Source organism: Syngnathus scovelli, chromosome 6 (assembly GCF_024217435.2).
Source record: "Syngnathus scovelli strain Florida chromosome 6, RoL_Ssco_1.2, whole genome shotgun sequence".
Classification (NCBI taxonomy): Eukaryota; Metazoa; Chordata; class Actinopteri; order Syngnathiformes; family Syngnathidae; genus Syngnathus; species Syngnathus scovelli.
In genome coordinates this window covers 20,354,084-20,376,661 of record NC_090852.1, presented here as the reverse complement: position 1 = coordinate 20,376,661, position 22,578 = coordinate 20,354,084, and the positions used below count along the sequence as shown (strand labels likewise).

At 53.2% G+C, this 22,578-nt stretch overlaps 1 protein-coding gene across 8 annotated transcripts; it reads right to left on the bottom strand.

Annotated features, from left to right (window-relative positions):
* Positions 1-156: 156 nt before the first annotated feature.
* On the bottom strand, positions 157-21,247 carry LOC125970266 (semaphorin-4B). 8 transcript variants are annotated; one of them, XM_049722378.2, is made up of 16 exons: positions 17,045-21,247; positions 10,547-10,689; positions 8,686-8,984; positions 7,809-7,969; positions 7,378-7,440; positions 6,773-6,871; positions 6,257-6,368; positions 6,064-6,180; positions 5,742-5,899; positions 4,624-4,805; positions 3,589-3,739; positions 2,875-3,091; positions 2,693-2,808; positions 2,279-2,436; positions 2,111-2,178; positions 157-1,780 (listed from the first exon to the last, which is right to left on the bottom strand). In XM_049722378.2, exons 3-16 carry the CDS (start codon positions 8,786-8,788, stop codon positions 1,035-1,037), a joined length of 2,451 nt encoding a protein of 816 aa, XP_049578335.1. In that variant the 5' UTR covers positions 8,789-8,984; positions 10,547-10,689; positions 17,045-21,247; the 3' UTR covers positions 157-1,034. The 8 variants fall into 8 exon arrangements, with proteins under 8 accessions (XP_049578335.1, XP_049578337.1, XP_049578334.1 ...); XM_049722380.2 differs by lacking the exon at positions 17,045-21,247 and adding an exon at positions 10,894-11,678; XM_049722377.2 differs by lacking the exon at positions 10,547-10,689.
* Between the last annotated feature and the right edge of the window lie 1,331 nt (positions 21,248-22,578).

Below are 22,578 nucleotides of genomic sequence, written 5' to 3'. Positions count from 1 at the left end.
ACAATTCACAAGTCACCCAGAAACCCACGCACGCGGATCCGAACTAGTTTTCCGACTCGTTACTTCCGCTACCGCGCACAGCAAAGAAATACTTTCGATTTGCTCTTAATTTGGAAAATGTAGCAGTTTCATAACACATTGAAACTTTTAAGAAAGTATCGGTTTGATTTTTATTTGGAAAATAAAAATAAAGTGCATTTTTATGCATTACAAAATAAGAATAAAAACAACAGTGAATTATGATACCAAAAAATACAACATATCTTTTTTTCCCCCCTTTACACTGGTGGCTAAATTGATAAATCCGGTTGTATAGACCTTTCCATATAGTGAGCTTGAGGTGTGCCACAGGAAATCCTCCAACTCCAACAAGTTGGTCCGAAAATGACTTTTTTTTTTACTACAAATAGTGTGTATCTATCTATCTATCTATCTATCTATAGCGACAGAAGGAACAATGAAAGGTACAATGAACCCGTGTGGACTGAACTCTCGTTTTCATGCATACAACAGAAGAGCTTTGCATTGAACTAAACCGATTTAGTATCTTGTTAAGTCCCAATGATCGTCACACACACACACATCTGGGTGTGGTGAAATTTGTCCTCTGCATTTAACCCATCCCCGTGTGATTTGTGATTGTGAGTGATGCTAGATGGTGCATAGCCTCCTGGGCAAAGAGTGTTAATGGCTGGCTGGCAGGCAGGCAGGCCTGACAAATAAAATGAAAGGACACATCTGGACATCTGGGAGTGTTTGAAGAGCTCTCCTCAAAGTCCTGAACGGACTGAAGTGTGTGTGACCTTTTCATCCGTGAGCTCGGGTTGGAGCGGGAACCCGCGTCACCCGTTCTGCGGACTTCCGCACCGCTCGGGTTCTGAGCAAACGCACCCAATGTCTGAAGGTACGCTCCGAACGCACTAAAGAAATGCTCACGGACGGCGGGACGCCGTGCAAAACGTGGGTGACGCTCGTGTCCGCTGTTCAAACCGCCGCATCGCTGACGCTCCCGAGCAGCATCCGCAGGAGCGCCTTTACACCACCGAGTCTTTGATGTCGGATCCCAGTCTGACTCGAGGCCGCGGGCCGGCGTCCGAATGCTGCGCGGGCGGCCTTCCGCCCGACTCGCAGAACCCGGCGTCCGGCGACGAGCGCTCCCGCGGCGGCGAGCCACGACTGTCGTGAAGCGTCCGATAGCCCCTGTGGTCGGCCGGCGCCGGGACGGCCGCCGCGTCGCTGTTGAGCGGCAGGTTCTCGGCGGGCTTTTTGTGTCGCGTGCCGGGGCGCTCGCCCTCCTTCAGCACGGACTTCACGCCGCGCCCGGCGTTTCTGTAGATGACAAAGAGCGCCAAGACCAGTAGGGAGAAGGCCAGGAGGGCGCACACCACGACCAGCTCGTTCCAGTAGGTCTTGGCGTCGATCTGCGGGGAGCCGTCCTGACCGGGCGGGACGACAGCGCCGTCCCTCGAGGCGGCCGGGGTGCGGGTCCAGCCGGTCCGGGCGCCGGCGTCCTCGCGCTGGTGCTGGGCCTGGCCGCGCACGCAGTAGTTGGCCAGCAGCTGCCGGAAGCCTTCCTCCACCGACCAGCACTCGTAGGTCTCTTGGCCGTCGGGCTGAGCCGCCGCCACCACCGCCAGCCCCCCCTCCGAGCCGAGGTAGCGCGAGTGAGCCGAAGTCTCGCTGAACACCCACGACCTCCGGGCCAGCTTGGAGCGCAGCTCGCAAGGCAGCACTTGGAAAGTGTTGGGGGGGATGACGACCGCCTGGCAAGAGGATGCGCCTACGGAGGGAGGGAATGATCCAAATATGCACGATGCGGACCGGGGCTATCCAAACGTTCTCCGTCGAGGGCCGCGTGCCGACCAATAGAGAGCCGCCCTTGTTTTTTTGTTTTTTTTCACTTCAGCAAGGCCTTCCGTCAAAGGTGTTAACTAAGACAAATCGTTTTTTTGTTTGTGGTGTTTGTTTAAAGAAACCATTTGGGAAAAGAAAAAAAAAGTGCCAGATATTTTCCAAAAGGTTTGGCAATTTGTTGTCCCAAAGTGGAATCGAGTTGAATGGTGCCACACAGCAAATCAGATGGTTTGGTGGCAGGCACTCTTTTACTCACGTGCGCCGGCCGCCGTCTCGTCGCAAAGGGCTGAAGCGTCCGCGTTGTCCACATCCTGCAGCAGCACGCTGGAGGACAACAAAGGCAACACAAAGGCAACTCTGCTGTTACGCTGCTGCTGCTTCTTCTTCAAAGTCATCTTGGCCAAGAGAAGAGAAGAGTGCGTACTCGCTCGGCCCAGCCTCTGTGACATGGACGCAGCGCCTGCCGTTCCAGGCACAGTACGGGTCCCTGGAGAGGATGCACTCGCCGCAGCTCGGGTAATTAGTGCAGTTGGCTAGCGGGACCTCCACCAGTTCGGAGAAAGTGGAAACGTAGAGAAAACCCTGGCAAGGAAAGGTGACCCGATGATTACGCTGTAGGATACATTCATCATCCATAGACCAAGGTGTTTGCTTTGTCGTGGATGGGTTAGGGTTAGGCCATTTTTTTTTTTTTCTCAAATGGCATTTAAAACAGATCCATTTTGTCGGCACGCTAAAGAGCCCATCAGACCGTACGCTGCGTGGAATGAACTCTTTGGGCCGTCATCCCTCACGCCTCGGCTGGGATGCGTCGGTCGGGCCCGCTTCTTCATTTTACCTTTTCCGCGTCCAGTTGCATGTGCCGCACAGGCTGCGATCGGCGGAAGAGCAGCAGCTCCTCGATGACGTGCATCTTGTTTTTCACACTCACGGCTTTATGGAGTCTCCCGTCGTCTAGAGACCAGACAGCCTTGTTGAAAGTTCGAGCGGACAACGGCGACCGCTGCCGCGTTTGTCTACCTGTGCCGATGAAGAGCACGCGGTAGTAGGCCTGACGGGCCGCCGCCGCCACTTGATGGACAGCGATCCGTGTGTAGCGAGCGTGGCGTTTGAGCAGCAGAGGCTGGCTGCGCAGCACGCTGTCCATCAGGAAGTGGTCTTTGACAAAATTCAGCACCTTGTCCGGCATGTGCAGCGAGGACAGGACGCCTTTTTTGCGGGCCGCGTCGGTGATACACTGCCAGGGGCAAAAAGATGGCGGTTGGAGCTTTCGCTGTAACCGTCTGCCTTTGGAGATAGTCGTGACCGTTCCGCATCGACCCACGTCGCATCGACAAAGAAAAGACAAAAAGTCAGCAAATGCCAAGTTGTTCCTTTGCCGCAACAGGACGCCGGATGCCTTTTGCAACGAGGCCATCGTCTCACGGATCGTAGCGCTGTAGATGCTAATTAGCGTTAGCCTTAAGCTAGCGGACCGAAACAAATGACTGGCAGGAAGCAGCCAGAAGCCTCTTTTTTTTCAAAATGTCTTCATTATTTGCCGCTCATCGTCGAGCGCTGTCTCGAGCCAACGGATGGCTGCTACCTCCAAACAAGAAAATGACGATTTTGTTTGATTATTTTGTCATTAATTCTATATAATGACTTATCTTGACTTGAAGTTGGTTCGCTCAAACTAGCGAGACAAGAAGGCCGGTGCAGAATCAACGCCGTACACAGAGCAGACTGACTCACCGCTCCGGGCCGGGGTTCCGGGACGGGATGGTTGTAGGTGGACCACTGCTGGGTTTCTCGGTTCACCTCGCGGAATCGGCCGCTGAAGGCTTTTTCCACTTGCTCCATAGTGAAGGAACACACGGCGGAGGTTCCCGAGGCGCCGTTGTACCTGCCCGTGGTACAAAGAAGCACCGTCGATTGATAAGGAACCAAAGCGATTTACCCCGTTTGTTTTTCCATCAATGGCTTTGCGACGTACCAATTTTTCCCCAATCGGGATTTTGTCTCCGCAAGCTCTACCCTATTTCTTTCTCATTGGTTGTTCACGCACATAGGAGCACAATAATGAACACGTTGCAATCTGGTCTGTGGAGACTCTCCCAAATTCGCCTTCAAAACGGTGCATCGGTGCAAGAGTGTCTGTTCTGTTCATTTTTTTTTTCCACATTCAATTCCATTTGATTACTATTGTATGGTCTTAAGTGGTTGCAACGCTTTTGCTCCATCTCAGAAATTGTTTTGCTCAATACAGTTTTGCCTTGAAATAAGAGTTCAAAGCCATTCACAACACTGGCATCTAAAATCCTCTTTCCCCTGAGACGTGAATGGAAATGCCATTTGTCTGTTCGAGCCTTCCCAGCAAAAAAAAATCAAGAAAAGTGTTGAGAAAACGTCTCACGTGGTTGTAAATTCAGTATGAGTAAGTTAGCTGTGTGTGTGTGTGTGTGTTGTGTGTGTTGTGTGTATGTGTGTGTGAGAAAGAAAGAGATTTATGTCAATGTCTTATTTAAATGTTCTTAGTTAAACTGCACATTGGAGACTGGTCAAACGCAATTTCAAACTACTGTGCTAACCCTGTTACATAGAATTTTTGACAATAAAGTAAACTTGAACTTGAACTTGGTAAAACCCCAGTGATGACATAGCGTCATGGACGTTTTGCTTGCTTCGATTCAGCACTGCCGCTCGCTTTGGCCGTTGCCCATGTTGCGTTTAAAGGAGGCCACCAGGTTGTTTTGAACTGTAACGTATCAGACAGATGAGCGCACTGACCACTGCGAGGTGAAGACTCCGTAAAAGACGGTGCTCTTCCACTCCTGCGGGCTGGGCGTCAGCACAAACACATCCCGGACGATGTTGAAGGGGAAGCCGTCGTCGGGCAGCGAGCACGACAGTTGCGCCTTGAGAAAGGTGGTCCACTTTTTCTGCAAGACCCTCTCTCCTCCCAGGTCCCCCTGTGAGCAAAGTAAGCAAGCACCCATCACCATTTGGCCTCGGTCGTGCGCGGCGACGCGTTGGCCGGTAGAGTACGCAAGCGGGCCGCAATGACAACAGCCAGCCAGCCAGATCAAGTATGGCGCAAGCAGCTTGAGGAGCAAAGAAAAAGGACCGAGGTTGGAACACAACTCGCTTTGGATTACGACGACGCTCGGAGGATGGCGAAGCGAGCCGACGATAACCTTTGCTCTTGCTATCTGCTCAATAGAGACAATAGAGAGCATGTGCGCACCTGCTGGCAGCCTCTCTTTCTGATGTGGCTGCCTTGGCCACTTGGTAGCAGGCACGTGCAGCGTTCTTCAGTGCGTCAACTCCTCTTTATTCAGTATCAGTGTGCTGTTAAAGATTAGTAGCACAGGGAACGCAACCATTTCACCGAATTGGCCAGAATGCGTTTGATTGACAACAAATCATGTACGTATCTTTGCTCAACTGTCTGTGTTGTGACGGGCGGAGCAATTAAATGCTCGTCCACTAGATGGCAGAAGGTACATAGTATTTAACCTGTGTGGGCATGCATTTGGTGGTTTGCCAGGAGATCCCACCCCCGCCCCTAAGTCAAATACTGTGCTATGGGTTTGGAAACAAAATCAAACACACAGGAGAAGCTCGGAGGTCAGATGCTTCCGCGCAGTCGGATCGCGGTCGTGTCGGCTGTCAAGTTGGCATTCTTCCAGCATGTACGTTTGCTACGTGCTGTATGGGCTGAGCACATGTAATTATCTTGAGCACACCTTGTCCTGTCCTGTGCTGTCCTGTCCTGTGCTGTCCTGTCCTGTGCTGTCCTGTCCTGTCCTGTCCTGTCCTGTCCTGTCCTGTCCTGTCCTTCTCGTGTGGGGCCCAAAAGCAAAAAAAAGCTCCTTTGAGTGTTTGCGCCTTTAAGCGCGACTCACCTTGCACACGCGGGCGATGCGCGACACCACGGTGTTGTCAAAGAAATCAAACTCCTTTCCTGCCTCGCTGAAGAAGAAGTAAATCTTATCATCGTCGCCCATCGGGCTGCCCTCGGGCAGGCTCTCTCGGATGTAGGCGGAGCCCACGAAAGCCGGATCTGAAAATCAAGGCCGTGGAGTGAGACTGCCTGCATTTGGCCACTCCCGTCCGTCCGTCCGTCCGTCCATTCATCCATCCGTCCATTCATCCATCCATCCATCCATCCATCCATCCATCCATCCATCCATCCATGCGTTTTTGCGCTCTGGACTTGCATCGCACCTTGAAGCCAGTTGAGGGAGTTTTCCGTTTTGAGAGAGCTTCCTTGGCCGAGACTCCTGGAAATGACGGGCTCGTTTCCCTGGAAATTACTGACGGTGCCGGCATACAGCTCTCCGTCTGCGACGAAAGCCAACGGCACCTGTGTCGCGTCTCGGCGGGAGCTCGCGACGAATCTAAAACTTGCCGGCCTTACCGGCCATGATGGCGGTGGACCGGTAGTCGGGGTTGAAAGGACAGCGGCCGCGCCCGTCCTCTGTGAGAATCTCGCCGGAGTGACTTCTGACCAGGGAGAAGTTGGCAGTGTTCTAGAAAATACAGGGAGGGACACGCGTGACAAGGCTGCTTCAAAGTGGAGTTGCTCCTTATTGATCCAGTTTCTCCGTTGGTGATCTGCCCCATCACCGTGCGGCCGGTCTCAGCGCCTCCATTTTGACTTTAAAACATTTGCAGTTCAGCTTGGAGCATCGTTCGCCCATCGACATTTATTTGGGTCAATTTGATGTGAAATCATACTATATTAGCCAAGTTGCTCTTGAAAACCTTGCGTGCAACAAACTGTTGCAACAAGGAGAGCGAGACTTTGTTCACGCTGACCGTTTGTTCATTACGGAGAGCGACAACAACAAAGGTACACGTAGTACGTATTTAAAGGTTGGTCTGTTTCCAAAACGATCCACTTTGACGGAAAAAGAAGTGGCGCTGCACTTACGACGTAAGCGCAGATGGGGCTGAAGGCGAACGTTCCGCACACGTACAGATGAGTGCCGTTCACTCGCAGTAAGATCTTGATGTAGTTGAAGCAATCCGTCTGCGAGAGAAGATGACTTCAGCTAACACAAACAAGCAATATGTCTCCAGTGTACAGAAAGGAGCGACAATTAGCCGACACGCTAAGGCGGTTAGCTGAATTAGCCAACGTGCTAATGCGGTCGCAGCATCAAGAGGCCGCCGACGCACTTTGTGTAACATCGCCGCGTCTTGGGCGGGCACCAAGTGATGACATCATCCACCTTTATCTGTGACAATAACAGCAAAAGCTCCGTTTGTTTCATTTCTTCAGGCTGACATTTTGGCGAGTTAGCTTGTGGCACTAACGGCTAATGACGCCAGGGTTTGCGTCAGCAGTGTGAGCAGCGCTCCCAGCTTAACGATGACAACAGTCTTACAAGGCGCAGTGCAGAGGGTGGCGGCTTCAAGCGGACCGCGGTCAAATGCAAAGTCGGAAGCCGACCGGACGGGACGGGACGTGACGTCACGTGACGTCACGACACGTCTTGCAGACTTGAGCTCCAATGTTTGGATTCAGCCACTCACCCGCAGGTCTTTTCCTTTGAAACTGCACTCGCCTCGTTTCTTGTCCGGAGTTTTCCACGAGAGCTGGAAAAACAGGACACCACCGATGAGAATCAACGAGACGACATTATGAATGCATCTCAAGGTGCACGGGAAGAGGTGGAAACACGTGAGAGATCACGCTAAGAAACTCTAAGCAATATACAGATTGTCCATCCGTCCATTTTCCAAGCAGCTGATTTCCTTCAAAGAAAACATTGCGAAAAAGAAGCGTCATCCGGGCTACCGGGTCACCGTGCCGCTTGTAAAGTGCATCTCGGGAAATTAGAGTAGCATGGAAATCTTCATTTACATCAAAATGTGAGATTCAATCTATCTACATATTAGACACTGCAAATCGAGGGTTCTCAAACATTTACACGGAGCGCCAGCTAACAAAATGACCCCCTTACAGCTCTTTGCGGCTTGAGCGCGCCGACGTCCGACAGGTTGAGCGCAAAGAGAGTCTCGCGGGCGCCCACAAACAGCGCGTTGTCCTCCTTGCTGAGCAGCAGCGACGTGAAGTTGAAGACTCCGCCCACAGAGAAACTCCTGCATCGTCTCTCCTCTGCATCTGCGGACGAACGACAGTCGGTGAAGGGACCCCGATCCGGAGACGCGCGTCGGCCTCTGGGAGAAAGTCCTCTCGAGCAAATTCTGGCGGCCAAAGACGCGGAGTGAGCTTGAGCGCATGCTGGCGGGACGCCCGCCTTTCGGCCACGCGTCGAGCTTTGGTCCGAGCGCATTAGCGCCTCCTGACTCCGGCCGGGGCTTAAATCATTGATTCCTCTTTAAAAGCTTATGTGATTTGGAGCTTTGCTCTTTTTTTTTTTAATGGGGGGGTCTCTCTCTTTTGCTCTCCACCTCCCCTCCTCTATAACAACACGTCAATTCAGTTGCGCTGTTGAAAAGTGCTAAGGGCGATGACAACAACAGAGGGCCGCTCACTGAAGAGAAGGGCTGTAAGGAACTCAACTAGGAACTGAAGCGCTGTAGGTGGACATCAGTGGCTTGTTTACACGCTACCGGTGAATCCTGGAGAATTTCCCAAACGGGACACGGGACGCTGCTGCTGACGAGCCCAATTGCTCAATTGGACAACAACGCGGAGGTGACAACGGTCCCTCTGTGCTAGCCGCGTGGCCGCTTGAACACGTGGCCCTGGAAAGCGGAAAACGAGCTCTGCTCTTCTGCAGGCAGCCAGCCAGCGATCGCCGCACTCCCAAAGCCGACACGGCCCAGCCACTGCTGATTCGCGCCGCTCCGAGGCGTGCGGGAAGCTCCACTTACTGTAGGAGAAGGTGAGTCGAGGGGTGACGTCGTGCTCGGTGGCGGCGGCAGCCGAGCGCAGAGCGACGGCGAGTAGCAGAGCGCAGAGCGGGAGGCGGGCCATGTCTCCCGAGGCCAGGCGGCCGAGGGCCACCGTTTCACCGATTGGCCCGATGCATCAAGAGTCCGGTTCTCTTTCTCCCCGGCGGATCCGGGCGCCTGGAAAGAAAAGGAGCTCTATGCGCTTCGGGGTGTTGGCAGGTGATGCTGCTCGGGAGGGACGGCCCGCGGCTCAGCCTCCGCACCGTCGAGGCTCCCATCTGCGCACAAACAAACAAAGCCACAATTTGGAGCACATTCTCTGGCCAACCAAAATGAGGAAGTCACATTGTTCTTATCGGGGGCTTTTTTCCACATACTCACAAGACAACAGAGCGCTGACTGACATTCTTTTGCGGGCAGATTCCTGAGAAGCAAGTCAAAAGACCAAGTTGGCCAGTTTTCGGACTTGAAGCGCAGAGAACTGCTTCAATATCACAGAGCTGATGCTTTTCTCCTTCGAGCGCATCAGCCAGAAGAAGAGCCCGAAACGAGACGCCGCGGAGAGTCGCGGCCAACCCGAGCCAGAGAACAAGGCTCCTTCTGATGCCGTCGCTATCTATATGCCGCTCGCAGATCCTCAATCCTCCCTCCCTTTGACCGGTCGGTCGGTCGGTCGGTCGGTCGCACAGGCCCGACAGTGTGCCAGGCCACGGATGACGCGACGGGCCGTTTCTGATCCCGACCGACCTCCGGCCTCCGTGGCTGTGAAAGTGAAAGCAAACATCCCCAACGAGCGCAGCGGCTCTGCTTCGCCGAGGCGCCGATAGCGGTCATTTTGCAGCCGTCGCTCGTGAACCGCGACAAGCCGCGCGGTGAGCAAGAGGAACGCAAGCCACGTCCGAGTTGGGGGCGAGCCGTGGACGGCAGCTGCCGCTATTGCGTGCGCGTCGGACCTCCCGACCTATTATTAGCACACGGACGCACGGTGAGCATTGAAAATAGCAGAGATGAAAGCGGCGGCTGGAGAAGAAGAATCCGAGCAAGGAGCGCGTCCATCGCCGACCGGCCCCCACGCGCAACACGTGCGATCCCGTCTGGCGTCGGTGGCAAAGGGAGCGAGCGGTTTGGCTCACTTTTCTCCCGCTACCTGCGGTGTGCCTTGATTTCAGCTTTCAGAGTTGCCCTCCAATGGCAGGCCAGGAAAAATAAAAATGAAAGTCCATTTCTTCATAGAAATGTCAAGTTTGCATTTGTGTTCACAGAAGACGTTCGCTCGCTCCCGGCCGGCGCATTTTCAAGCCAATCCCCAAAGCCGGCTAGCGGTAATTAACGGCCGGCTCCTTGATGAAGCAAGAACACGGCAGTAATGAGGAGCGCATGCTTTTAATTGACTCGTTCAAATTTGGAACTACGTTTGGAAGCCAGGGTCAAGGGGATTTAACTCCATCAAGCTCGCTACTCCGCGGGGAAACCGCACACACGGGCGGAGGTCGGAAGGATGACATCCTTTGGAATTTGAAGCGGAGCCGCAAAGGCAAACGGCCACGTTTTAGCACGCAGGCAGAAGGAGCTTGCTGATGAAAAGTCAAGTCGACTGTTTTTGGCCACAAGCAGCGGGGGTTACAAAAGCGCAAGGTCAAAAACACTCTCAACTGCAACAATGCTGATCATTTGAATCAGTGGAAGGGCAGAATTTTCCTACCGAGAGTACACCAGAAAATGTGTGCGTGTGAGTGTGTGTGTCTGTGTGTGTGTGTCTGTGTGTGTGTGTCTGTGTGTGTGTGTGTGTCTGTGTGCGCGCGCGTGTGTGTGGGGTAGTTCAGTCGTACTTCAGTCGTACCTTTTATTTGGTCCGATCCCAATTTTGGCCAAAAGGCTTTGTTGTAGTCAAAGTTGTTGTCAGATGAAGGCCCAACCTCGGATTCGAAACTCTTCAGCCGCAGCTACCAAGCAACTAAACCAGAGCCTTGTTCTCTGGTTTTCCTGTGTGTGAAAAGGGATCCATCCATTCATCGGAACCAGACAATGACCTCGTTCGTGCCTAGCGGCCGTTTAACGAAAAATAAGAAGGGTGACTCCCCAATGCTTCGGAGGAGTCATCGCTCAATAAAGAGAGCGAACAACGGCATCGATGACGTTGAAGCCGAAAACGCGGCTACGTACGGCCATAGGTTTTATCAAGCGTACCAAAGCCGAGGCAGCGCATTCTCTTCGCCGACCCAGAAAGAAAAGGACAGACTGCTTTCCGGTGGCGCGTAGCAGAGCTCGGTCGGGGATATGGCGGCTCTTTGTTTTGATGCGGGCGGGGTTACGCGTCTGCCGGGCCAAACGCTTAAGTAGGTCAGCCCCGTCCAAACGCTCGCTCTGACGTCAGCGCTCGTTTACCAGAGTGACAGTGATGGAGGCAGCGCTGCAGACCAAATGATGATCGTTTCCACTGGACAGAGTTCAAACATGGCATTGGACAAAACTGGTGTCCAACAGCCTCCATTTCTTGATCGATGGATGGACTTTTGCTGCCTAATCCAAGCCTAACATCTTGGCTCCAAATGTTGACTTTCAGCCCACAGAGCTAACCCCAAGTCCCCCTTCACTTCACAAGGATCAATAGCAAGCGGCCATGCGCATTCCTCCGTCCGGCTTCGCGAGTCACACTCTGACCTCAGTCGGCATCCCAGTCATCCGAGCCCTTAGATAGCAGATACGTGGAGGGAATTCCAATCATTGATGTCCAGGATCCCGGACGACTAAACGTGACCCGTGAGGCCCGCGTGGGAGGGAGACGAGCGCCCCTCCGCTGGCCGGGCTCATGCGGTCAGGGTAGTGTCGCCGGGCAAAGGAAGGCCAATCGGGCCTTTGGCGCTTAGCGGAGCTATTCTCATTGCTCGCTTGGTTTTCTTAGCAGCCGCTCACACACACACACACACACACACACACACACACACACACACACTCACACGCAAAACACGCCGTCTTAAAATATCACGTCAAGATGAATTATTCAGACAAAAACTCAGGCGCCGCCGGCCGGGCGTGGCTTGGGCTTATCGGCCCCGAGCGTTGGAGAGCGTCGACTGTTCACATTTCCATTTGGTTTGATACGCTCGCTGACGCGCACGCGCACACGTACATACGTGGTAGAACTCAAAGACATTTCCTAAATAGTGCACAGAGCTGCGGATGTCTTGATAAAAAACTTTGAGTGAACCGCACCTCCGTGTTTGTTTGCACGGCAAAACAACCTCAGGCAGGCCTGTGGTGGAGCGTAAGCTCTCTCTCTCTCACTGCTGCACAATAAATAAGAAATGAACACGTGTGAGAAAGAGAAAGAGAAAGAGAGAGAGAGAGAGAGAGAGAGAGAGAGAGAGAGAGAGAGAGAGAGAGAGAGAGAGAGAGAGAGAGAGAGAGAGAGAGAGAGAGAGAGAGAGAGAGAGAGAGAGAGAGAGAGAGAGAGAGAGAGAGAGAGAGAGAGAGAGAGAGAGAGAGAGAGAGAGAGAGAGAGAGAGAGAGAGAGAGAGAAGCTGGATGGTTTTTGACGGGCAAAAAAGGAAAGCGGATGCAGAACGGACAGGGGCCGGCGCTCCGGGTTGCGCTACGGACTCGGCGGTCATGAGATCCGCCGTCGGGCTACCTGCACGGCTGGCACAATTCCATTACCGTGGCTTCTGGACGGACAGGCATTTTATTTTAGCGTGCGGCACGCGTCTATTTGTAGAAGCAAATGCCCCACAGAGACCTCGCGAGTGCCACCGGGTCGGGTCGGGTGTCGACGCAGGCGCTCGCAAATAGACGTTTATTCTTAAACACGCAGCAAGTGGGACAGGTGCGGGGGGGGGGGGTCACGCAAACACGCCCTTGGAGCACGGCGGCGCCATTCTCTCGTGACACGCGTGCAAACAAATCGGTGCGAGGAATGCGCTGCGGTCAGAGAAGAAGAGCAAGAGCAAGAGCAAGGGCGCACTTGCGCTCGGTTACTTGCGCGTGCACGGCCCTTTCCCACGGACAAACGCGGAAGCTCCCACGCAGGAACGGGACTCCCCGGAGGCCCGCGTTTAACCTTTGGGCCGCTCGGCAGTACGCGTTCAGCCTTTCGGGGCTCGTTCTTTCCGTTAGCCCGACGGCGGTGTACGGAAAAGCGAGAGTCGCGCTTCAAAAGCGGCAGACGACTTCTTTTTCATAAGCAAACGGAACCAAGGCCGGAAGCTAACGCTAGCTCCTGATGCAACTCGGGAGTGACTCTGATGGCAATTCGGCTCCCTTGGAAGGAATTTTCTCCTGCCATTTCTGCCAAAGGCAAACTAGTGTACGTCGAGGCGCCACTGTGCAAGATGACGCGCCGACGAGCTGCGGTACATTCCCAAGACGGACGCAGCTGAGAAATGCCTTCTTTTGCCAAATAAACCACGGCGCTTGGCGTTTCGCGCTAGATCCGACGATGCGCTCCGGGCGAGCGGGAAAACGAGCTGCTCGGCGACACGTCAAAAATGAATGGATTCGTCGACAACCGCAACAACTACAACTGGACCACTTTTAACTTGCAACGACTACAACTGGACAACTCGCCGGTCAGACTCGACAGTCATTTGTCGTCAATGTTTGCAGCCATTGGTGCCTGATTAGCTTTTGACAACATTTGCAGCAAGCATCCGCTTGGGCAAAGCGCGGCACAGGCGCTATCCGCAATGACCCTGGCGGCTGACCAAATTCTAACATGAAAGGGCCCAATGCTTGTCAGATGCGGCAGAAATAATCAAGTCCAAAGCATCCAATTAGATTGCCAGTGGATCAAGTCACAAGACAGCTGCTTCGTGTCAGCTGGCTCGCACCCACTTTCAGCAAATCATCCAAAAGTTGATAGTGAGTGCTACTTGGATCATTTGCACAACAGGGAAGCAGAGCGCTCACTTACTCACTCGAGTCAACGATTGATGAAGCCGAGCCGCGGCACGCTCTCGCACATCGGTGGCCGCCCGCCACGCGCGCGCGCAAGGGAAAATCCTCAGCCGAGCCGCGGCACGCTCTCGCACATCCGTGGAAAGTCGTCAGCCTTGCCTTGCTCCACGCTCTTCTCCTCCCTGACGCCAATCTCCGGGCGCCCGCCGCTTGACTCCCAGGCTGCTGCTTCCGCAAAGCCACGCCCACAGAGCCGAGGCCGCGCCTCCACCGGGAGCAACTCGTGTACGGCTCGTTCTCAAACGGTGGCACATTCCCAAATGCAAGTAGCTGTTGTCCTAAAAGTTATATCAAATGACAAAGACCAGCCGGAGAGAAAAGGAGGCCAAGTTCAACCATTTTTTCATCATTTATCTGTACAACGACTTGAAAAAAGAAAAAACTTTTTTTTTTTTTTCCAGGAGGTGAAGTAAGAAGAAACAACTGAGATGAGGCAGCGAAAGCAGCACGCCCCGATGAAATATTAACTTGGCATCTGATAAGAGGGACGACAATGGGGGGGGGGGGGGGGGGGTCGAGTGGGTGGAGCGAAAGCCGGAGCGAGCCCAAGTGGACGTCACGCGTCCGAGAGCGTCCCGAGAAGCGCACGCAAGCCCGGTCTTCTCTTTTTGTTCAGCAGAGAAGGAATCTTCTGCCCGAGTCTTGGACAATGATGTCATTTGTCGCTGTGTGCTTAAAATAGTCAAATGAAGACAGTACACCACACCAGAGCCGTATGAGATCACACACTTCATCTCCTACCGTGGAAACCACAACGCACACGCGCGCACACCGGGGACGCCAACGCCGTGGCAGCCGACGGCGCGGCCAGCAACAGCCTACAGCGGCTGGCTATCAGTAGCGGTGTCACTCACGCACGCAAAGTCGCCGTCCTCGCCCCGTTTACACGCAGAGAGTCAGGTCGGGGAGATCTCGGTCGAGAGCCCCAGAAGCTCTTGCGCTAAGTCATCCCCAGGAAAAGCCCGACGGAGGGTGCCGAAGCGGCTCGCACATGCGTCCAGAGCACATTGGAAAGGGGAGGGGAGGAAATATATAAATAAATAAAAAGGCTAAGGGGAAAAAAAAAAAAAAAACAGGGAGCGGGGGTTGCAGCCAGAGCGAGCATTACGTCATAGGCGGCAGCAGTGGCGGCGGCGGCAGCGGCAGCGGCGGCAGCGGCAGCAGCGGCAGCACCACCACCACCAGCTCCAAATTCAATAAAAGTGAAATGCCCTCGCTGCTCACAAGCCAAGCGGATCAATTCCATCACCTCAGAGCTTTGCCACGGATTGACGACGGCGAGCAGGAATGTCGCCGCGTGAGCGGTGCTCGCAAAAGGCGCAGATAACGGGCCTAGCTAAATTCGACGCGTCTGCCAAGTTGGCGGTGGAATCGTGGCGGGCGGCAACGGGCTGGCTTTGCGCACCTCCAACTTTGGCCCACTATGTTGCGGAAGAAGCGGCGAGGGGGAAACGGCAGGAAAACAGACCAAAACTCCACGGGGTCACGTCGCTCACTTTTTCAATTGTGCCAAAGTCCTCTACCGGCCTACTGAAATGCTCTCAGCCGCCCTGCTCACACACACGAGCGCGAACGAGCCCAGATGATCCTGAATTAGGGCCATGACGACCTCTCCTACTGTTGAACATTACAAACTGTCTGCTAAACTTTCATCCTGCGTCTTTGGTAGGATTTACTGCCGATCGTAGGCTGCTGCTTTTGTACAAGACTGACGGTAGCCGGCCACACTCGCGACGCAGATCAGTGGGCGCACGCGACCAATAGCATCTCTAACATATGCGTGCGCGTGCGCGTCGCCGCTATCTCAAAGAGCCCTTCTCTGCGCAGGTGCGAGATGAAATGAGCGCGCTGGAGACAAAAGCGGATAGTGTGCGCCACTTGGCAGCGCACAAGTCCGCTCGCTCAAAGCGCTGCCTGTGTTGTTGTGGGCAACGGTGGATGTCCAACGAACCAAGCGTTCACGCAACGCCGACCCAATTTGCCAGTCGGAACCAGCAACTCGTCGACAGCGGTGATGACTGTCATCTCGCCCTCTTATTTTCTCGGCCCGGGGAAGCGATCCGACCACAGTTCCGTTGCAAGATCTCAATTCGTCACTCTTTGGCAAATTTCCTCACGCAGCGTTCACCGAGTACCATTTGACAACACGTGACTAGGAATCACATCGCATTTGCGTCACGGTTGCGGAATGATCTGCTCTTACCTCCCGCTGGCTGAACGCGTGCCCTGCCTCGCCTCGCCTCGCCGACATAAAAGTGCACCGTGGAGCTGATTTTGCATCGAACAACTTCAGATGTTTTTTCAGAATGTTTCCAAAGAAACAACGTTTGCAAAAAAGGGATTGACTACCGACGTTGGGGGCCATTCTAGTTCAATCCATTTCAAACAACAGCTCACGTTGTCGCAATATGCTTGGAGCATGATGTAGCATCTCCATCTACTGGCTAAAACACGTAAGCACACTTTCAAAACGAAAAAGCGGCCAACTGAGGCCGGCCGACATGCTAATAATGTTGCCAATCCACTTTGGATGAGTTGCGTTTGCTTGAGGATAAAGACTGCATGTATCTCAATAAAAGGATAAAACGTGTCAGCATTTGTCCAAACAAAACCAATCCAATTTAGAATATTATCTGATTATGCAAAGAAATCAGTCCTCGATTCGGAGAACTTGAATACACAGCCTGAGCTCGGGCACGTCATGGGGGGCTGGCACAGCTGGTCGTATTAAAAAAAATGCAGTACAAGTAGTCTTTAGTAATTGTGATGTGACCAAAAAAAGATGCATAACTCACGCTTGACAGTTAAGAATAAAGTTTTAAACGTCCATCTTGAAAGAATGAAGTTGCCAACTAAGTATGTATCTGGACACGGAGTTGCAAAATGTGCAAAAGCTTCCAAAAGAATGCAGTCACCAACTAAGGAGCTGCAAAATGTGCAAACTTGTGTTGGCTATAGCTGTCAAACACATTTGGCGACGCAACTAACAAAAACTGCGGGTTCCCCAGCATGATTCATTTGAGTTAACTATGTGAACCAAGCGTATACTTTGTGCATTTCAAATGCATAGCGATAAGACGAATAATAACCAGCACCACCTCGCCGCCGCAAACCAATTGTAACTGCAAGAACTTGTTTCCAGTACGTGTTCGGCCAGATCTACTCATTTAAAGACTTTTGTATTCGCATGTTTTTCCCTCACGCAATTGAAATGATACGCCTGGCTGACTGACTGGCTGGCTGGCTGGCTGGCTGGCTGGCTGGCTGGCTGGCTGGCTGGCTGGCTGGCTGGCTGGCTGGCTGGCTCGCTCGCTCGCTCGCTCGCTCGCTCGCTCCCTCGCTCACTCACTCACTCACTCACTCACTCACTCACTCACTCACTCACCTGAGCAAAAAGTTGCTCCCTCCTGGGGGCTCCACAACGCTTGGCCGCTTGGCCAGTGAAGCCACGTCGGCAACAAGTCTTGAATACATCCGCACAGAATGCAACCGGTGAACGCCGCCGCGGGACGAAAAAAGATGTCATCGTGGCTTGCGCCCGTCGTTCGAGAACGACATCGGCGTTGGAGTGGCACTGGCCAGTGGCCAGGACGAGGCGAGCTCTTCTTCACGCGTCCGGCCTCGGGGATGATGGAGGTGCTGCTGAGCGATGTCTGCCACCCAGCTGTTAACACCGGCATTACAGCTGCTTTCAACAGGAGACGTTTGTCCGTTTTCAAACTTGAATCGAGGGTGACTCCGGCCCACTTTGTGCAACCTTTTCCCCTCACACGTTGTCATTTCATGTAAAGCTGCAGGTAGGAATGAAAGGCCCCTTACACGTCCTTTTCTTGGAGCGTTTTTTGTTGAGCGCCAAAGCGTCCCTCCCTCCCTCGGGCTGTGGGGCGTTGAGCCTGTGCCACACTTTTGCCCCAAAACATACATTGGGTTCATTGAAGACTCCAAACGCTACATTTGCCAGAATGTTACAAATGTTACAAGTCAGTGCGCTGATCCCTCTCTATGTTGAAAGGAGACAAATTGGCCTTTTCCCCTCCCAAACTAACAGACGTATCATTTCACAATGTACGGCAATTATTGTGGCCATTATGAAAGGAACCTAAGTCCGCTGCTTTCTGTGGGCATAAAAAGCCCATTACGCCGCCGTGTGTTCCGTAGTGGCATTACACCCGAGACAGGTACACCTTCGACTAAAAAGTCTGTTAATGGATTGCACTTGTGGCTGGCTATTTTTTGGTTTTGATTTTCATCTCACTTATCTAGTAGAAAAATCAAAGACCTTTGGGGTCTTGGAGACGTCGGACTCTCCGAGCCCAACGCGCTGCGCTGCGCTGTGCTGCGCTGCGCTGCGCGGAGAACCCGACCGAGGTCAGACGACCGAGGTCAGCCTTTCGCGCCGGCGGACTGGCCTCCTGCTCGGCGGCAGGCCCGCGTTCAAATACGAGCGCCGAGCCCGTAATCCGACCGCGCCGTTTCTGTTTCTCGCACGCGTACGCTAAGCGACGATACATGGAAATGGAGGAGGTGCTCATGGAGGGCGAGAATCCGTCACCCAAAGACCAGACGACGGCGGCGGCCGCTCGGTCTCCCGATATCTTGACGGGAATCGTTCCGGCGCCTCTACGATAGCAAGAGACGACAGCGGCCCGCGCTTTGGGCTTCGGCGTATCTCCCGGCCACACAATTGCGTGGCATCCAAATTGGAAATGATTCAAAACGTACAATTGACAGGGAAACCGATAAACCCCCCTCCCCCCCATTCTTTCTAAAAGTAAGAAGCAGAAAAGGCAGCATGATGGAATGGCAGGCTTGAAGGGGAGAGAAAGGTGAAAGACAGATGAAAGTGAAGAGAGATAAAAGTGAGCGAATGAGGAGGGTGCGGGATAAAGCAGGAGGAAGGGAGGCACAGATGAAAGCAAAATGAGAAAGATAAGAACAGAGCGAGGGAGACGGAGAGGCAAACGGAGGAAGAGATAGATAGTGTACGCAGCCCAGAGAGAGGTAACCATGGAAACAAGGGGAAGGTACAAAAGGAAGGAGAGAGAGAGAGAGACAGAGAGACAAAGGTTGGTTTGATTTGAAAAAGAAGGAAAGTTGGAGGAAAGGAAAAAGTCATTCCGGCTGAGATTGCTTGGCAGCGCACAACGGCAAAAGGAGGGACGCCACGCCGCTGACGCCTCAAAATGTCGACGCCCTGCGCCTTCAGTAAATCTGCCCTTGTGCCACAAACGGACGTGCCGCCAAACGGGTGTCGAACGAGTTAACTTTGACGTAGCGCCGAAACACTTTTTCGGCCTTTGTGATATTTTGGGCGGGGCTAATGCGAGTCGCCCCTCCCCCACGCCTCCAGATACGAGCGACCCTAGTTACGTCTAAAGACGAAACTCGCGGGAGAGGAGCCGCCGCTCTATGACGAGTGGAAAGTTGGCGTGTGATCACGTGACATGCGGGATCCCTCAAGGATCAATCCTCAGACCCCTGCCGTTGGCTCAATGAAGGTCAACTGGAAATGTTGTTTATAAAGACAGGAGGTGAGGCATGGCAAGGCCAGGCAGGACATCTCCGGACCCAGTTGGAGACAGGCAGGCAGGCAGGCAGCCAGGCAGACAGACAGACAGGCAGGCAGGCAGGCAGACAGACAGACAGGCAGACAGGCAGGCAGGCAGGCAGGCAGGCAGGCAGGCAGGCAGGCAGGCAGGCAGGCAGACAGACAGTTTTTTTTTTTTTATGCTGGGCTTTTTCACTCTCTTGTGACTATCCCTTCCTTCCTTCCTTCCTTCCTTCCTTCCTTCCTTCCTTCCTTCCTTCCTTCCTTCCTTCCTTCCTTCCTTCCTTCCTTCCTTCCTTCCTTCCTTCCTTCCTTCCTTCCTTCCTTCCTTCCTTCCTTCCTTCCTTCCTTCCTTCCTTCCCTGTTTTGGTCTTTTTCACTCTCTTGTGACTATCCCTCCCAGTTTTCCTTCCTTGTCTGTTTTGCTCTTTGGTCCTCTCGCTCAGTGGCTCACCCTGCTTCTTCTTTTGCTCTTGATCTCTCTCTCCATCTATTTCTCCGCTTCCTTCCATTGCTCTGCCCCCCCCCCCCCTCCCAGCCGTTCCTTTTATATCCTCCTTGCTGAATGCTCTTCTCTTCTCCTCTCCTCCCTCAACTCTGTCCTTCCTCCTTTATATTCAGTGATTTTTTTTTCCTTTCCCTCCCTTCCAAGCTCTTCTCCACACTCTTCTTTCTCCAGTGTTGTCTCCAAGCAGAGCTATTTGATTGTATTGTGTCTTCCCATTTGGGGCCTCACAAATAATAGAGGGAAGGGAGGCTTGTCTCTTATTTATGATGATTTCTTTGGGGTCCTTTCAGCGTCCTTTCTGCAGGAGTGTGATTGAAGAACAGTTGATTTGAGCTTCTTGTTTCTTTCCAAGCCAAAGTGCCAGCGCACCGACCGGCACACCTCTTCTGCATCTGCCTCACGGTTTTGCCACGGGGTGGCTTTGTGCCGTGCCTTTTGCGAGACGGCCAAAAGGCCACGGCACGCGCTGTGAAACGGGGCCGCGCCGCTTTGGCCGAGCCGAGCCGCTTTGACGACGCGCCGTGTGCGCTCCGATGGGCGAGCCGAGCCGCCGGCTCAACCGCTGCAAATTCAAACTCCCCCTCACCTTCTTTCTCGCTGCGTGCGAGCATAAGAAAACACTCACCTGAGCTCTGTAGCCATAACGACGCGAAACGCGAGCGTGCGTGCACACCGCTACCAGCGCGCCCGACCGACAGTGAAAAGGAAGGGATGACGTTGAGCTCGGAGCCCAATTCATCCGCAAAGCAGAGTTTGACAGCATGTGTACGGATTTGGCACATTTTCTGCTCTGTGACGGCTCAAAAGTCAGACGAGAGAAGCACAAGGTCGCTCGGCTTCTCCACCTTTATCAACAGGAGAACATGCGTTTGCCCAAAACACCATTTCTGGACGAAAACAAGAGCCCCACTCTCTGGAACTCTCTCCCCCTGACCATCCGTAATGTTGACTCCCTGCACTCCTTTAAACACCCACCTCTTCAACTGTGCATATAACCCCTAACTTTTCGTGTGTGTGTGCGTGTGAATTTTCTATGTAAAGCGGCTGTGAGTGTTTAGAAAAGCGCAATATAAAACCGATCTATCATTATTATTATTATTATTAAAGAGGGCCTTGGACGGCCGACCAACTCGTGTCACGCCCTAGACGCTGAATCCAAAGAACAGCTTTTGAGGACATCTTTCCTATTTTTGTGCCCATGGGGATGTTGATGGACTCTTCTTTCCTTTTTCAAGCGACAAGTGGGTGGGTCGCACCGCTGGAAGAATTCTGGGCTGGAACACAGCCAAGTGCATTTGTTCTCACCCAAACTTTTGTTGTCTGTTTCTTTTTGCTTTTCCCCAACGGCGAACCAGCCAGCTCGCTCGCTCGCTCGCTCGCTCGCTGGCCCGCCCGCTCGTGGTTGTTTTACGGACGTGTCCCTTGTTGTTTCTTCCATGCGCTTTCTTTGTCTTTCCGCCTCTTATCTCTTTGTTTCTTCCCTGGCTCTCCTTCTATTTTCTCTCCCTCGACTTCCTGCTATCTAGCACCCCCCCTCCGCGCACTCGACCCCCCCCCCCCCCCACATCCACTCCTTGCCTTCCCTCCCTTGCGCTCAGTCCCTATCTCACTCACTCACTCACTCACTCACTTCCTCGCTCGCTCGCTCGCTCACTCCCCTTTCTTTTTCTCTTTTTCATTCTCATTCTCGCGGCCGCCGATGATTGATCAAGGTTTTCTAGGTTGGCCTTTTCCTGTTATTTGGTGTGGAATGTTTATGCACAGCGCCAAGTGGCCACGGCGCGCCGAGCAGCCACACACGCGCACGCGCACACACACATGTGCACATGTGTGCACACACCTGTGCACACACGTCATTGCAGGTGTTTATTAGTAGGGAGGACTTGTACTAATTCTGAGGATGGGGCTGAGCCCGTGAGGCCGCTCGCTCACTATCTGAACGCCAGTGCCCCCCCAAAGGTACGACATGGCTGCCTGCAAGAAAATGTGGAAGTTCAATAGTTAATGTCTTTCCTTTTCCTTGACTCTTGTGGTCTCTATCTCCTTTTCCTCCTCCCCCCTGGTCTCCACCGCCTCTCCCTCTCAGTCATTCTGCAGCCCTCCACTCCTTGATGGGCTTGTCTGTTTTTCTTTTCACACCTCACCATCCCCCTTTTTTATTCTTCTTTCAGGGCATTGTCTCGCAAGGCTCCTTCTCCCTTCTTCCCACCTCCAGGTTCTTTTCTCCTTTCTTCCTCTTTGACATGACCACCACCAGCAGCAGCAGCAGCAACAGCAGCAGCAGCAGCAACACCACCACCCAGTCTCTCCTTTCCTTTCATACTTCTGCTTTTTTTTTTTTTTTTGCTGCATTCCCCCCTTCCCTCCCCCACCAGGCTCTTTTTCCTCTCTAGCCTTTTTCTTTCTGTCTTTCATGCACCCCCTCGTCACTCCTCCTCCCTCTTCTTCTTCCTCCTCCACTCAGCGCCCCCCCACTCCCCCTGCCGCTTCTGCTTCTTTCTTCCTTCCTTATCCCCCCTCACCTCCCTCCCTCCCTCCTCCCGTCCGTCCGTCCTAACTGCTTTTCTCTCCTTTCTTTCTTCTTGTCTTTTGTCACTCTTACATCGGATTTTTTTTCACTTTGGACTGTCTCCATGGTTAATTAGTTATTCGAATTAAATGTTGAAACGTGACAAACTGCATGTGGCGAAAAGTTCACATGTCAGCTGTCCGTCTGTTTCGATAGTGACGAACGCACGTCCGTCCACCCAGAGAAGTCGCTCAATCTGCTCTGCGGGGGAATGACAAAGTGCCTGTGTTTCGTTTTAGCAAAGGAACTTCAGAATGGCGTGCACAAACGAGAGAGAATGTGCAGAGCACGGCG

What these genes read in the sequence shown, in the direction of transcription:
- LOC125970266 (XM_049722378.2), bottom strand. Translation starts at nt 8,788, where the DNA reads ATGGCCCGCCTCCCGCTCTGCGCTCTGCTACTCGCCGTCGCTCTGCGC. An exon ending in TCGACTCACCTTCTCCTACA is followed by an intron (nt 7,970 to 8,685) that starts GTAAGTGGAGCT and finishes GTTCGTCCGCAG; the next exon opens with ATGCAGAGGAGAGACGATGC. An exon ending in ACAGAGGCTGGGCCGAGCGA is followed by an intron (nt 2,179 to 2,278) that starts GTACGCACTCTT and finishes GTTGTCCTCCAG; the next exon opens with CGTGCTGCTGCAGGATGTGG.